The sequence below is a fragment of the Xenopus tropicalis genome, chromosome 2 (genome assembly GCF_000004195.4).
Source record: "Xenopus tropicalis strain Nigerian chromosome 2, UCB_Xtro_10.0, whole genome shotgun sequence".
NCBI classification, from domain to species: Eukaryota; Metazoa; Chordata; class Amphibia; order Anura; family Pipidae; genus Xenopus; species Xenopus tropicalis.
Window position 1 is genome coordinate 15269503 of NC_030678.2, and position 15601 is coordinate 15285103.

Consider the following 15601-nt stretch of genomic DNA (forward strand, 5'->3'; position numbering starts at 1 on the left):
TCTGCCCCCAATAAGGGGTAATTATATCTTAGTTGGGATCAAGTACAGGTACTGTTTTATTATTACAGAGAAAAGGGAATCATTTAACCATTAAATAAACCCAATAGGGCTGTTCTGCCCCCAATAAGGGGTAATTATATCTTAGTTGGGATCAAGTACAGGTACTGTTTTATTATTACAGAGAAAAGGGAATCATTTAACCATGAAATAAACCCAATAGGGCTGTTCTGCCCCCAATAAGGGGTAATTATATCTTAGTTGGGATCAAGTACAGGTACTGTTTTATAATTACAGAGAAAAAGGAAATCATTTTTAAAAATTAGAATTATTTGCTAATAATGGAGTCTATAGGAGATGGCCTTTCCATAATTCAGAACTTTCTGGATAATGGGTTTCCAGATAAGGGATCCCATACCTGTAATGCCTGCCTGTGGGATTTATGAGTGGCCACCATATTGGTTACCTCCTTGAGCTTTAGGTTTGGGGTGCGTTCACCCAGACCACAGGCTTTGACTGTTAAGCCATTACACAAGATATTATACAATTGCCATAGGTTACTGTCCATGTCCAAATGTGTCCAATGTTTATAAATGTGTTACATTCTAATAGAATTAGGTCATGTGACAAGGGTGCAATATGATTCTGGTAAGCATATAGTGCTATAATAAAAATACTGACCTGCATTAAAATAATGTAGATTTAAAGCAGCAAGTATAATTCTACCCCAAAGTGGGAAAAAATGGCCAACTAAAGAAGGGGTACAATATGTAAGTTGTATAAATTAAGAGAGCAGGCTGGTTTCATTAACACTGAATAATAGCGAAGATTATTGGAACATGATCAAGTTAAATACATTTGTGCCTATACAAGAGGGAAGCAATTTCATCTTTGCCTATTGGCAACTATATGTTTGCAAAAAGGTTGGGAAATCCTGTCAATGAAGAAGCTGTGCTGGCACATACAGCAGATTCCATGTCCCTTTTATTAATACAAGGTTACTGGCATTACTAAGAAAACATACTGTAATGTATTTAGCCCAGAGCTGACTCCATTTTTACTATTTGGGGCACTGGGCACAGAAAGTTTTTCATGCACGTGTCTAATAAAAAAACAAAGTAAGAATGATGTCACAAAGGGGGTGAACTTGATGTACATGTTTTTTTTTCAGTAGTGCAGAAATGGACACAAGCTCAGCCCAGTGTTACATTAAACCCAATGAAGATATAACTGGGAATAATGAACTGTCCCGATTTAAGCCTATGGTATAATCAAGTAGCCCAATGCAGTACATTACAACATTATTAGTTTATGATAGAGCCTTAATTTGACTCAGCAAAATCTTCTAACAAAGTCATAAGAGTTGCACAAAGTTCATTGTGCAAAATATTACAAAAAACTCACTTCCACAACTGCTGATGCCCCATTCAGCTGCTTGCACAGACTAACTGCCAGCTGAATAAATCATAGAATGGTCTGAGAATACAATGCAGTCCTCCCACCGCACGATTATGGCAAGGAGAGGGTTAAATCCAGAGGTCATGGAGTTTTGGCAGCCAAAGCCATGATGGCAATTTGTGAACCCCCCTATCCCCCTGGTACTACTGTACTGTACTACTAGTTAATGACAAACACAAAACAACACAAGAAAGCAGAGGAGAGACAATGAAATGTTATTGATTCTTCAAAGGATTAGCACTATATAACTGCAATAAACTGCAATAAACATATTTTGCAACCCCTTCTCCCAAAATGGCTGCACCCAATCCCTATTTTCCTGCTCATAATTAATTTAGCTGCCAACATAGTGACTAATAGAATATATCTTTATTGTCATTGTCACATAGTAAACAACGAGATTTAGGTGGTTTGGTTAGGTAGAAGGGTCTAATCATACTCCAAGACTAACAAACTGCACTTGAGAAAAACAACTGAAACCAAATGTAACAGTATTTGTGCCCTTTGGAATTAGGCCTTTGTGTTTTTTAGCTTAAACTGCCCCATTGCCAGAAACTGGTCTTGCTTCTGAGATGCTTAACTTGGTAATTGTCATTAAATTATAGGCATATCATATATAAAGGTACAGGAATAGATAGTGCTGTATATCAGTAAGAAGAGCAAAAGATGAAAAATGTGGAGGGGAAAGGAGCCTGCCAAATCCATTAGGCCAGGCATCTAGCGACTGTCATTTCTGATTAAGAATAATTACAGTAAAGTTACCAGCCTTCTCCTTTAAACTGCTGAATTCAGCACTGATGACTTCTACACAGCCCTTTTGTCACATTTCTCATTGGATACTCTCTGTATCCATCATTGGTGGCCCTAACCTCCTACAAAGGTGATCTGGTATCTCACTAGAGCAACACAAGCATGAAAATGCTCCTGGGGTTACAAATAAGGGCTCTGATTGGCAGTTTGGTAGCCCCTATGTGGACTGGCAGGCTACAGAAGTCTCTGTTTGTCAGTATGCCTGGTTTTTATGTAGCCAAAACTTGCCTCCAGGGCAGGAATTCACTGGTTGGGGATCACTGCACTACAGCAGGTTTACTGCCAAGTGTTACTATCTTCCCGAAACCTTGGAGTGGAGCATTGCTGGCCTCGCTGGACGAGGTGGGTATTGTCTAAAATAATAACCGAATACATCAACTTTCCCCTTACCACAGGAATAATTTATAGTAAGATATTTAACAACTCCAGGCAGACACGGACTTCCAAAGTTTTCATCGTTTACAGTCATTTTGCACCTTTGTTTGCCGTAACATCTCTGCGCTAGGAGATCCAGAGCAGCATAGGATAAACAGTCTGTGGGGGAGAGAAGGACAGCAGCGGGTTAGTGGCGGAAGTGCACCCTTTCCATTGCCTAAAGCTCTTGTACAGGTAGGGGACCTGTTATCCAGAATGCTGAGGACCTGTGGTTTGCTGGATAAGGGGTCTTTCCTTAATATGGAACTTCATACCTTAAATCTGCTAAAAAATCATATAAACATGAATTTAACCCAATAGGATTGTTTTGCCTCCAATAAGGAATAATTATATCTTAGTTGGGATCAAGTACAGTTTTATTATTACAGAGAAAAGGGAATCATTTAACCATTAAATAAACCCAATAGGGCTGTTCTGCCCCCAATAAGGGGTAATTATATCTTAGTTGGGATCAAGTACAGGTACTGTTTTATTATTACAGAGAAAAGGGAATCATTTAACCATTAAATAAACCCAATAGGGCTGTTCTGCCCCAATAAGGGGTAATTATATCTTAGTTGGGATCAAGTACAGGTACTGTTTTATTATTACAGAGAAAAGGGAATCATTTAACCATTAAATAAACCCAATAGGGCTGTTCTGCCCCAATAAGGGGTAATTATATCTTAGTTGGGATCAAGTACAAGGTACTGTTTTATTATTACAGAGAAATTGGAAGAAAAAAAATAAAAATTTGAATTATTTCATTAAAATGGAGTCTATGGGAGATGGCCATATTTCCGAGCTTTCTGGATAACGGGTTTCCAGATAACAGGTCCGATACATGTACTCTTCTAAATTCCATGAACATCGGTGTCAAAATGATAAATGATAAAAATACATAGTGTAATAATATCATATATAAAACATATATAATTCTTTTAAACAGCTCATTCTAAAGACTTTCTAGAAAGCTCAGTGGTCCTTTAATAATTGGATGCTCAATTGTCTCTATGGCAGAAAAATGCAGATAAGACCTTACTGCTGTACTTACAGACAGCTTGACTATTGCCTAAGCAAGCCCTTTCCTCCCTAAAGTATGAAAAAAACAGTTTTTTCATCAAAATGTTCTTAAAGGGATGGTTCACTTTAAACAAATTTTTATGCTGCTTTTTAGTTGGTCTTAATTTTTTTATAATTTATTTCATTATTTGCTTTCCTGACCTTGGCAGCAAAAAAAACTGTTGCTGTTTAAAGCTCAAATGCCATTGTTATTGTTACTTTTTAATACCTATCTTTCTATTTAGAGCCACTCCAATTCATATTCCGGTTTATCATTCAAAACGCTGCCTGGTTGCTCGGGTAATTTGGACCCTAGCAACCACAGAGCTGCAAAAATTCCAAACTGGAAAGTTGCTAAATATAAAGCTAAATAATTAAAAAAAACACAAATAAAAAATTGAAGACCAATTGCAAATTGATTTAGAATATCACTCTCTACAATATATTAAAAGTTAATTGAAAGGTGAACAACTGTAACAATACAGCATCCTTATGGTACAGGCTGATGTTGCATATAACATGTATAATATATAATGCATTACATGTTTATTAGAAACTTATGATGCATAACTTGTGAGCCAGTTCATTTGGATCCTCTCCGACACATTCCATATATTTTGCCCACCGTATTCCCCTTTCCCCTTTGCACCCCTTTCTCGTCTGAAAACCGGTGCCATGAATCCCTACAGCCTGCACCAACCCTATCGGACATTATTATTAGATCATACTTTGCCTTCGGGCCATGCCTACCATATGGAGTTCCCCGGTCCATTTCATTAGGACAAGTATTCTTTTCATGGGCGGACCTGCCGTAGACTGCAGAGTAGATATTCAGGAGTTTGGGCTCCTTACAGTGAAGCTTCAGCTCATTATTTTCACAGACAGAAGCAGATTTGTATTCAGCTGAGGAGGAATCCAAGGTAAATATACAGTCAGTGGCAATGTTAGCATTCTAGGGAGTACAAGATAGTCAGACAAAGGGAAGGTCAGTAGCAATATATAATATACGCTGCAAGGTATATATACCGGCAATTTTTGCCTTTTTGGACCCATAAAGGAAGTACCTGTGGCTACCCTTAGCAGTGAGTGTGGCTAGCATGGGCCAAAGTAGGGTTGTTGTCTTTATTATACAAATATTCTGAACCTGGTGGTAAAGGGGACAGGGTTAGGGATTTAAAGGGTGGGGCCAGGGCATTGACAAAATAAGTGGTTCAGGTGGGGATTTGGAAAGTAGGGTAGGATGCTAGATGGGTGGGGTAAATAGAAAGTAAAGGTGGCCATACATGGTAAGATTTGCTCATTTGGTGAGGATGCCAAACGAGCAAATCTTACCGTGTATGGCCACCTTTAGTTTTCCTATGATATGCCCACCTTGGGTGGGTGACACCATGCCAACTGCAATGAAGGGGATAGGAAAAGTCAGAGCAATGACCGCATCAATGAGCCGATGAGGTCCCTGATCCAACAAATATTTTTGGCAAGATTTTTATCAAAAAATCTGAATTGAAAAAGCAAGTGAGGGAAACAGCTACAGAAAAATTGCAGAAACAGTGACTTTTTCAACTTGTCACACAATAACTGCAACTTTTTTATATTGCGTCAAGAAATCCAAAAACCTCTAAAGATTTGAAGCAAAGAAAGAGGGGACATCTGCCATTGACTTCTACATGATCTGAACTTTTTTTTCTTTGACTTTTTTGACGTATAGTGCAAAATAATCCGAACATTAGTACATCCCCCCTTAGGATGAATTAGTGGGGGGAATAAAGAGGATTACATACAGGTATTTGCTGGTAAATCTAAAATGCTGGCCATAGATCTGACTGTATTTTACTGGCTAGGGGTCCCCAACCTTTCTTACTCGTGAGCCACAAATGTGGCTTTCTTACAAATGTAAAAAGACTTGGGGAGCAACACAAGCACCATAAAAGTTCATGGAGGAGCCAAATAAGGGCTGTGATTGGCTATTAGGCAGCCTCTATGCACCCTATCAGCTTACAGGGGACTTTATTTGGTAGGAAATCTTGTTTTTATTCAACCAAAACTTGCCCCCAAGTCAGGAATTCAAAAATAACTCCCTGGTTTGGGGGCACTGAGAGCAACATCCAAGGGGTTGGGGAGCAACATGTTGCCCCTGAGCCACTGGTTGGGGATCACTGTGCTAGGGTGTTGAAATACGGGCTTTGTGGCGGTCCTAGGTCCAAGGGAGCCCAGTATATAATACCTTCTGACACTTTGCAGTACAGGTAATCCTTCCTAATCTTTAGTTTTCAAGTGGGTGAAATGTTCTGTGAAATGCACAGCCTGGGATCTGTGCTCAAGTCTGACTGAAAGATACATCCCCATAGCCTGGCCAGCAGAGTACGGGCTGTGGGACAGATGGCAATTCAGGTTGGCAAGTAGGTGACTAAATGTGTGGAATCCCTCCATACTGATTTAAATGGACTCCCAGTCAGAAAAAAGTCAGCATTTGTGACCAATGGTAGCCAGACCTGCGAGTGTAGCTTTAGAGTCCACTTCCCAAATAAATGCTTTTTGTAGAACACCAGCCAAGTGTAAATTGCCCAGACGTCAGAATATTGCCCTGCATGCCACTGCCTTAAGGCCAAGGAAAGGCTAAATCACTGGGGGTGGCAAGTTGTCAGGCACAGCTGTTTCCCACTTACAGTTGGGTTTCAGCCCAACAAGCCCGGCTTTTGTACAGAACAGAAGACTGGAAAATCACCAGCGCTGGAGCAAATGAATGAAAATGAAAAACTCCATTCTTTAAAGGCCAAATATTATAGATATTTTCACTGCCCACCTACCGCTGAAAACCTTCCTTAATAAAATGGCATTTGTGCTGTTCGCTGTGAGTGATCCCGTTTGCTATTCTGAAAATGTTTAATCAGGAGAAGAAACTCAGAGGAGGTACAGTTCCCCTTGTGCTTCTAATATTTGCCACATATCTAATAACAAAAATAATCTTGTTGGATAATATGAGCCTTATTACTGAGCAAATGGAATACAAAATGAAGGCTTTTTATGCAAGCAAGACTGCGTAAGGAAGGGAAAAATGTATGGAGGTGTCAAAGGTTAATAGGATTATAAAATATAAAAAGAAATTGTGAATTCCTTAACTTTGTGCTGTGAATGCCGACGACAAAGCGTTTATCAGTGAATTCAGCTAATGAGTAAATTGGTCTATTCATGGCTATCCCTTTATTTAGAAAAACACAAGCCCCCCCCTCCCCTGTATGTGAAACAATAACACAATAGTGTATGAATGTTATGATAATGTGTTTCAATTAGGACATTCGGTGGGGAACTCGCAGAGGCGCTGAATCAATGTATTATTCAAGCTCTGAATAAATGTGTCCATGTCTTCGCCAGGGATTCTCTCACCAGCTCATAAATAATGGAAAGAGATAAATGGCAACCAGTGTCATTATTATACTGGCACTATGATGGAAAGCAGCGTTGGGAATGGAGGGGGGGGGGGATATGGCTCCTTTTAGACTGGGCTGGTTTTACAATATTTTATTGATCAGTCCATGTTATGTGCCTGGGCTTTTTTCATTTATTTAAACATTTTCAACCAAACTCTGTCATTGAGACAGTGACGAATCACAGGTAACAGTCTATAAATGGCGTAAACCATAGTGCCATATACTCAGGTGGATACAGCACGAAACCTCCTCCTGGTTATTCCAGAATACCAATACCCACAACCAGGCTTGGACTGGCAATTTGTAGATTCTGGCAAATGCCAGAGGGGCTGCTGTAAGATGCCATAGACACTCACTATTTATTGGGCTGGGGGGGCTGTTTGTGCCTCTGGGTACTGGGAATGCCAGGGGGCTGTAAGATGCCATAGACAGTCACTATTTATTGGGCTGGGGGGGCTGTTTGTGCCTCTGGGTACTGGGAATGCCAGGGGGGCTGTAAGGTGCCACAGACAGTCACTATTTATTGGGCTGGGGGGAGGGCTGTTTGTGCCTCTGGGTACTGGGAATGCCAGGGGGGCTGTAAGGTGCCACAGACAGTCACTATTTATTGGGCTGGGGGGCTGTTTGTGCCTCTGGGTACTGGGAATGCCAGGGGGGCTGTAAGATGCCATAGACAGTCACTATTTATTGGGCTGGGGGGAGGGCTGTTTGTGCCTCTGGGTACTGGGAATGCCAGGGGGGCTGTAAGGTGCCACAGACAGTCACTATTTATTGGGCTGGGGGGCTGTTTGTGCCTCTGGGTACTGGGAATGCCAGGGGGGCTGTAAGGTGCCACAGACAGTCACTATTTATTGGGCTGGGGGGGGGCTGTTTGTGCCTCTGGGTACTGGGAATGCCAGGGGGGCTGTAAGGTGCCACAGACAGTCACTATTTATTGGGCTGGGGGGCTGTTTGTGCCTCTGGGTACTGGGAATGCCAGGGGGGCTGTAAGGTGCCACAGACAGTCACTATTTATTGGGCTGGGGGGGCTATTTGTGCCTCTGGGTACTGGGAATGCCAGGGGGGCTGTAAGGTGCCACAGACAGTCACTATTTATTGGGCTGGGGGGGCTGTTTGTGCCTCTGGGTACTGGGAATGCCAGGGGGGCTGTAAGGTGCCACAGACAGTCACTATTTATTGGGCTGGGGGGGCTATTTGTGCCTCTGGGTACTGGGAATGCCAGGGGGGCTGTAAGGTGCCACAGACAGTCACTATTTATTGTGCTGGGGGGGCTGTTTGTGCCTCTGGGTACTGGGAATGCCAGGGGGGCTGTAAGGTGCCACAGACACTCACTATTTATTGGGCTGGGGGGGGGGCTGTTTGTGCTTCTGGGTACTGGGAATGCCAGGAGGGCTGTAAGATGCCATAGACACTCACTAATTATTGGGCTGGGGGGGCTGTTTGTGCCTCTGGGTACTAGGAATGCCAGGGGGGGTTTAAGGTGCTACAGACAGTCAATAATTATTGGGCTGGGGGGCTGTTTGGGCCTCTGTGTACTGGAAATGCCAGGGTCTATTTTGAATCCCAGTCCAGACCTGCCCACAACCACCACCAATTCTTCATCATCCTACACCCAGGTTCAGACTGGGGGTGAAAATAGGCCCTGGTCTTTCAAGAACACAGAGGCCCAAACAGCCCCCCCAGCCCAATAAACAGTGACTGTCTATGGCACCTTACAGCAGCCCCTCTGGCATTTGCCCGAATCCACAGATTGCCAGTCCGGGCCTGCCCACCCCCACTATCCCCCATATCAATCAACTTGTGCAATAGACACCATGATGCACATGAAATTGTGGGTCACCCACAATTACCACTGGAGGGGTGGGGGTTCAGCTAACCAGATATATAAGCCACAGCCACTCACCAGCCATTAGGTTTCATTTATGGGCAAACTGGTCTCTGCATTTTGGTTATTAAAAAGAATTCCTTTTGTCTTTTTATACTTTTGTGCTTATAACATCTGTGCAAATGTCTATAATTAGAATATATTCAGCTATTTAAAAAAAAGCTTGTATTTGAATGCATACTTGAGTATTCCTGAAGCAGAAAGAACAATATACAGCGTATGCCGTATGGAATGTAGTGGGAGCTACAGACAGGGATTATAGTGATATATTTGCTGAAAGACATAGCAAAACTTTTCAGGGTTATTGCTTCTGTACAGTGGTGATCCTGGGGTTGCTGCTACCTAGGGCCACCACCCCCCATCTAATCTGCTCTTACCCCAGTGTCAGAGCGGGTCCTGGGGGGACCCCATCTCTAGTGCAGAGCATTATTGCACTCTCTGCAATAGCAAAGTTGAATTTCCTCTTTAAAAAACTGAAATTCGTCTCTTAACGTTACCAGAGGTGGTATTTTGTCTCGTGGCAGGAACAGGCCTGCTTCTGTATTATGCTCACAGTATAGTACTTATACAGTATTAACATGAGCTACAGGAAAGGTCCTGTAGTCCTTCTCAGCTCACTTGGAGTAGGTCTAGAACTACGGCCCCTTGGTCTTTTTAATCCGACCTGCCGACTCCGCAAAAATCTCATCACACGAGACTTGGCGTCTGGGGACTGACGAGTGGAAACAGCGTGACGCTGGACCGGCCCATCCCATCTGTAAGTCAGTGTGGCCCCTGAGCCAAAAAGTTTGCCCACCCCTGGTCTAGAACGTCACTTGGCATTAGTTCTTCTGTGTTTTATACAGTATACTGGCTTCTGAAAGTGTCTTACAGGCACCTATAAGATGTTTATATAGTGAATAATGTACCCCCTATCTGAGGGTGGCCCTCATTATATGGTGAAAAAAAAAATAAAAGCCCCTTCCCCTGCTGCCAGATGATTTCCTAACAAATCCAGCAGCAGAGGTGGGGGGGGTTCCCCAGTAACGCACAAGCAGCAGAGCACTGCCGAGGAAAATCAAACCTGCCCAATCGACGCTGGGCCAGTCTTTATATTTAACACCAACCTCTTTACCAAAATAATTTTACCTACTTTTAATCTGATTTTTCTTTTAATGAATTGGAATAAATACCCATTATAAAACAACATTCAGCAGATTATTTTGATGTGAAACCAATGTAAATGTTATTCAGGCAAGTCAATTCATTGTCCCGCAGGCAGGATTGGCACAGTTTCTGCTGGTTACCCAAGAGTAATGTACAGCCCAAATGCTAAGTTAATTAGTACAATTACACCAGCTTTGCTATCTGACAAGGTGGCGTTAATTTTAAAGACAGTTATGAAAGCATTTAGGGTTGTTACATAATAATGTAACCTGCCAAAGTATTTAGCTGTGTTTCAGCACTGCCTGAATGCTACAAGCTGATTATAGGGCTCATTTACAGGGTGTACCCTGCCCTGATATGAATTAAGGGGATCTTCACCCTTAAAGGCGTTGTCCACCTTTGAGTTAACTTATAGTATAATGTAGAGAGTAATTTGAATTTTTTTATTATTTGTAGTTTTTTAATTATTTCAGTTTTTGTTCAGCAGCTCTCCAGCTTGGAGTTTCAGCAGCTATTTGGTTGCTAGAATCCAAATTACCTTAGCAACCAGGGTGTGGTTTGAATGAATGACTGATTTAGGAGAGGGCCTGAATAAAAAGTTATATAAACGAACAATAACAATTGAACTGTAGCCTCACAGAGCAATAGTTTTTTGGCTCAGGGGTTTGAAAGCTGCAAAGAGTTGGAAGAAGGCAAATAATGAGGACGAATTGAAAAGCTGCTTAGAATTGGCCTTTCTACAACATTCTAAAAGTTAATGTAAAGGTGAGCCACCCCATTAAGGGGGCGAAGACACACAGGGCGAGTTAGTTGCCGCAAACATGGCGAGATTGGGATTCGGAGCAGTCAGAGCAAAAACTGTATTAATGAGCAAATGTGGTGCCTGATCCGATGGGAGAATCAAACCTGCCCGGTTGAGATCTGCCCGATTTTCATCCAGAAATTGTTTGGGTGGGCCTGTCGGGGGTCCCTATACACGGGCAGATAAGGTGGTGAATCGTTCTGAAGGACTCAAATGGGCAACTTAACCCTGTCCATATATGGCCACCTTCAGAAAAGGTGGTGCAGATAGTATAAATAGAGGCTTTTAAGTAGCAATTACATTTACAAATAACTTTTTTAATGAATGTATACAGGACATTTCTTTATGTTTCTGCCATTCAGGCAGGGTTTGTGACAAAGAGAGTAGTGTTTGATTCCCACAGAAGGGTGACATGTGGGTGTAACACCTTACAAAGCTCTTATTTTCTCCATTATGACAAACTGTTTTCAAATGAACAGAACACTGCCAAGTCGGCACTGAGACACCATGCTAGGGCTCAGGCAAGGATCTCACCAGGTCAGAGACTCAGCTACTTCCCAGCCAGGGAGAACTGTATTGAGGGCTCATTAATGGACAAAACAGACTTTTATTATCAGTATTAATCAGGGTCGGACTGGGCCGCCGGGATACCGGGAAACCCCCCCCCGGCCACCGGTGTCCTCCCCTGACGCATTTCACTTACACACGTTTAGGGGAGGATGTCGGACGAGGCTCCTGCAGGGGGTTGTTACTTTTTATTTCTTATCTTTCTATTCAGGCCCTATTCATATTCCAGTCTCTCATTTAAACCACACACTGGTCGCTAAGGCAGTTTGACCCTAGCAACCATAAAGCTGCTAAAATTCCAAACTGGAGAGCTGCCGAACAAAATTAAATAATTTAAAAACCACAAATAATAAAAAATGCAGACTAGTTGCAAATTGTCTAAGAACAGCACACTCTAAAAGTTATTTCAAGATGAATAACCCCTTTAGGACAGTTTTAAGTCCATGTCTGCAACACTCTGCTCACTCTATCATTGAGGCTTATTGGCTGCTAAGGCGCAATAAGAGGACTATGTCTATTGTTATACCCCTGACCCCAGGTTAAGTAGCAATGTGGGACATTTGCCCCAGCTCCAGCCTTAAATAATAATAATTGATAATATAATATTATGATGTACAAAAAGGCCTGTGGGTCCTGCTGACAACTACCTCCCCCAGACCCTAACACAACCCAACTCTGCCCTGACACTAGGTTACACAGTTAGCATAAAGGCGGGCCCCTGTAAAGGCAGGAGGGGTGCCCCTTGGGCCAGTTGCAGTTCAAAGACAATTGCAGTGACGCAGATTGGACATCCCTGATGTATATACTGAAAACAGTGACAATATGTACTTTGTATTTTTATGTACCCTTTGTTGCTGGGGCTCCTTTATGCCCTACTCTAATAATAGCTCTAACTGGGGAAGCGGTTCTTCATAAATCGGTTCATTTAAGGAAAAGTTTGCACTAAATAAAACCTAAATAAAATTGTCATTTTATTGTGATGCGTTTTCGTTCCTTCGCCATTCGCAGGGGTTAACGGTAACACTGCCCCGTGACAAATCTCTGAGCCTCCACTTGTGCCAGACCTTTGTCACTTGTATTTGGCTTTGCTGATGCCCTAAATTTTCGGCTGTTTGGCTACGCTCCGAGGTGAGAGATTCTGGGAATTACTCATACCTCCTACCCAGTGCCTGATCTCCATGAGCTACATGTCCCTAATAAAGTTACCCTGTTCTGTTTCATTAACCCCTTATGAACAGGGAATTACTGCTATCCTTTCCATCATGCCATAAAGCCAGCTGCTGCGACTGCAGGAAGTAACTATATACAGGTATGGGATCCCTTATCCGGAAACCCGTTATCCAGAAAGCTCCAAATTACGGAAAGGCCATCTCCCATAGACTCCATTATAAGCAAATAATTCTAATTTTTAAAAATGATTTCCTTTTTCTCTGTAATTATAAAAATGTACCTTGTACTTGATCCCAACTACAATATAATTAATCCTTACTGGAGGCAAAACAAGCCTATTGAGTTTTAATAGACTTAAGTTATGGAGATCCAAATTACGGAAAGATCCCTTATCCGGAAAACCCCAGGTCCTGAGCCTTCTGGATAACAGGTCCCATACCTATATATACATATATAAAACTAAAATGACAGATGCATTAGGGGGATGGTACTTACTAGGTTTGCACTTATAAGTCACCAGTAGATATTTGGTTGTACCCGGACAAGGGTCCAGCCCAAAAACACGACTGTTCACAGGGAGTTGGCAGGATCTGAGGTTCTGGCATTCATCCAGTACTTTCTGAAACAATAAGGATTGGAAAGCACCATGAACACATTCCGGCCTAGGAACGCAGCATGCACTGTGATCCCAGCAAAGCACAGACAATACATTACCTCATTGCCCATTAAATGCTCAGCCCCTACGTCCCTGCAATCTGCTAATCTTATCTCATGTTTTCTATTGCATTATACCCACGGAAGGAAAGTATAGTCACATACGATTTTCCTGTTCTTTATCTTATCTGGAAAGTAGGCAGGTTCTACTATACACATATATATATTACATTATATGTCACCCCAATGATATTTAAAGAGCCAATACCAATTCATAGAAGAATCTGCTTTTAATAATCAGTAGGTGGAATAAATCTACCTGACCTTCTAATTTGGTCATTCACATAAAATAAAACTGTATTCAGTGAATTTGGTTTATTATCTGTAATTAATTGCCCTCCCATTAGGGGGTGAGACAAAAGGGAGGCATACATTTTTAGTATTGTTTCAAACATTTTTAGACTTTTAGAACCACACCTGTCAACCCTCCTGGAATCTTTGGGAGTCATCTGCATTTATATTCCTGGGCACAGTAATGGGCATAGTTAGAGTGTAAAGGAACACAGTTGGTGCTGCCCACAGATCAAGGTAAGATGGCATTGGGAATAGAACTTGATCTGCAATATCAGAGGCTGAACCTGTGTTGGCCACCTTATAAATTAACACTTGTATTTAAAAAGTATTAGGAGGTTAGGGGGGCCCTATAATGATTTGGGCTGTGGGGCCCAGTAACTTCTTGTTATGCAACAACCAACAGTTATTAAGGAAATGGTGCTGCAACAAATCTGTTGGCAAAAAAAATGCTGTTTATCTATGGAAACTGTATTTTAGATTACAGGCAATGGGCTTAGTGATTAAATGAGACAAAACTTGCAGCTCTTAAACTATCTGTACCCAAAACAGTCACTTTGTTGGCTACCTGCAACATTGGTTGAAACATTGATGTCTAACAAAAAGGGATCCACTTTTTCGGACTTGGATGAACCCTTGAATCCTTCATAAAGGATTTGGCTGAATACCGAACCAAATCCAAATCCTAATTAGAATAGACTAATTAAGTTTTGGAAGGGATAAATGTTGCCGTTGCTTTGCACGCGGTGAACAATTTCCAACTTCTGTGTTTATGTCACAAAGTCACATGATATTTAGGATTCGGTTCGGCCAGGAGCGTGGATTCGGCCAAATCCGAATCCTGTCAAAAAAGGCAAAATCTTGTCCGAATCCTGGATTTGGTGCATCCCTACTAACAAAGCTAAGGCTTTTTTTCCCATAAAAATACTGTGCCATTAGGGACAGATGGAAACAGCTGCAATGCAAATGACAACAGCTATTGCTCCCACAATTCAATGATTGTGTAAATACTGGCCAAATTAATATTTATCTCTCTCAGTAAAAAATGTAAAGAACACACTGTAAAAATAAAAACTCCTGCCATGATACCTGGAGTGCTGTCTGTACCCAGCAGCCCATCTTGGCTTTGTGCATGGTCACGGCGGGTAATGATGAGCAGTTCTGGTGATCACTCAGAGGGCTGCCATAGAACGCAGACTGAACGCTGACAGTGGAATGGCGAGGGCACTGCAGGGTCAGGTGGGCACCATCACACGCCGACACTGTGCGATTCTCTAAGAGTTTTGTCAGATACCCTGCAATGAAGAATACAGATATAATGACAATGACATCAAATATCAAATGTGAAGCTTTGGAAGCCATGTTGGTAGCAGAGTACACAATTAATGGCAGAGAGAATGATGTCAGGTAACCCTGGGGCTCAGTACAAGTGCCTCCTGTATTAAACATTATCCATTACTTATATAGGGCTAACGTGCACACACAGCCATACACATGCACCCCAGGGTCAGGTTCTCTCCCTTGACCTTTAACACTAAGGCCTGATCCTAAGGATTTTCTCTAACATCCAGTGTCGGAATGGGGTCCCGGGGAGGGGTTGGTGTTTTAATGTTCAATCACGCTGTGAGAAAGCAGAGGATGATGGAGGCCAGAACTGACAGCTAATAAAAGGTTTTGTCTTTAGCTATTTTGACTTTTACTCTGTGCTTTTTGGTGCGCTGTTTGAAATCTCACTGAACAATGTAGGTTGCTATAAATATATATTGCATAAAATAGCTCATATATATAAAACCCTGCCTCACCTTAATAAACCATTTTCATAAAAATATACTTTTTTTTAGAAGTATGTGCCATTGG

General features: G+C 42.0%; 1 protein-coding gene across 2 annotated transcripts in view; it reads right to left on the reverse strand.

Moving 5' to 3' along the window:
• eva1c (eva-1 homolog C) overlaps positions 1-15601 on the reverse strand; it is a 63554-nt gene that overhangs the window by 9707 nt on the left and 38246 nt on the right. For both annotated transcript variants that reach the window (XM_004912151.4, XM_031896572.1), the window contains exons 2-5: positions 14834-15039; positions 13235-13358; positions 4492-4644; positions 2656-2799 (exon numbers count right to left, since the gene is read on the reverse strand). In XM_004912151.4, the coding sequence (XP_004912208.1) occupies positions 2656-2799; positions 4492-4644; positions 13235-13358; positions 14834-15039 (627 nt within the window). The remainder of the gene's footprint in view (positions 1-2655; positions 2800-4491; positions 4645-13234; positions 13359-14833; positions 15040-15601) is intronic.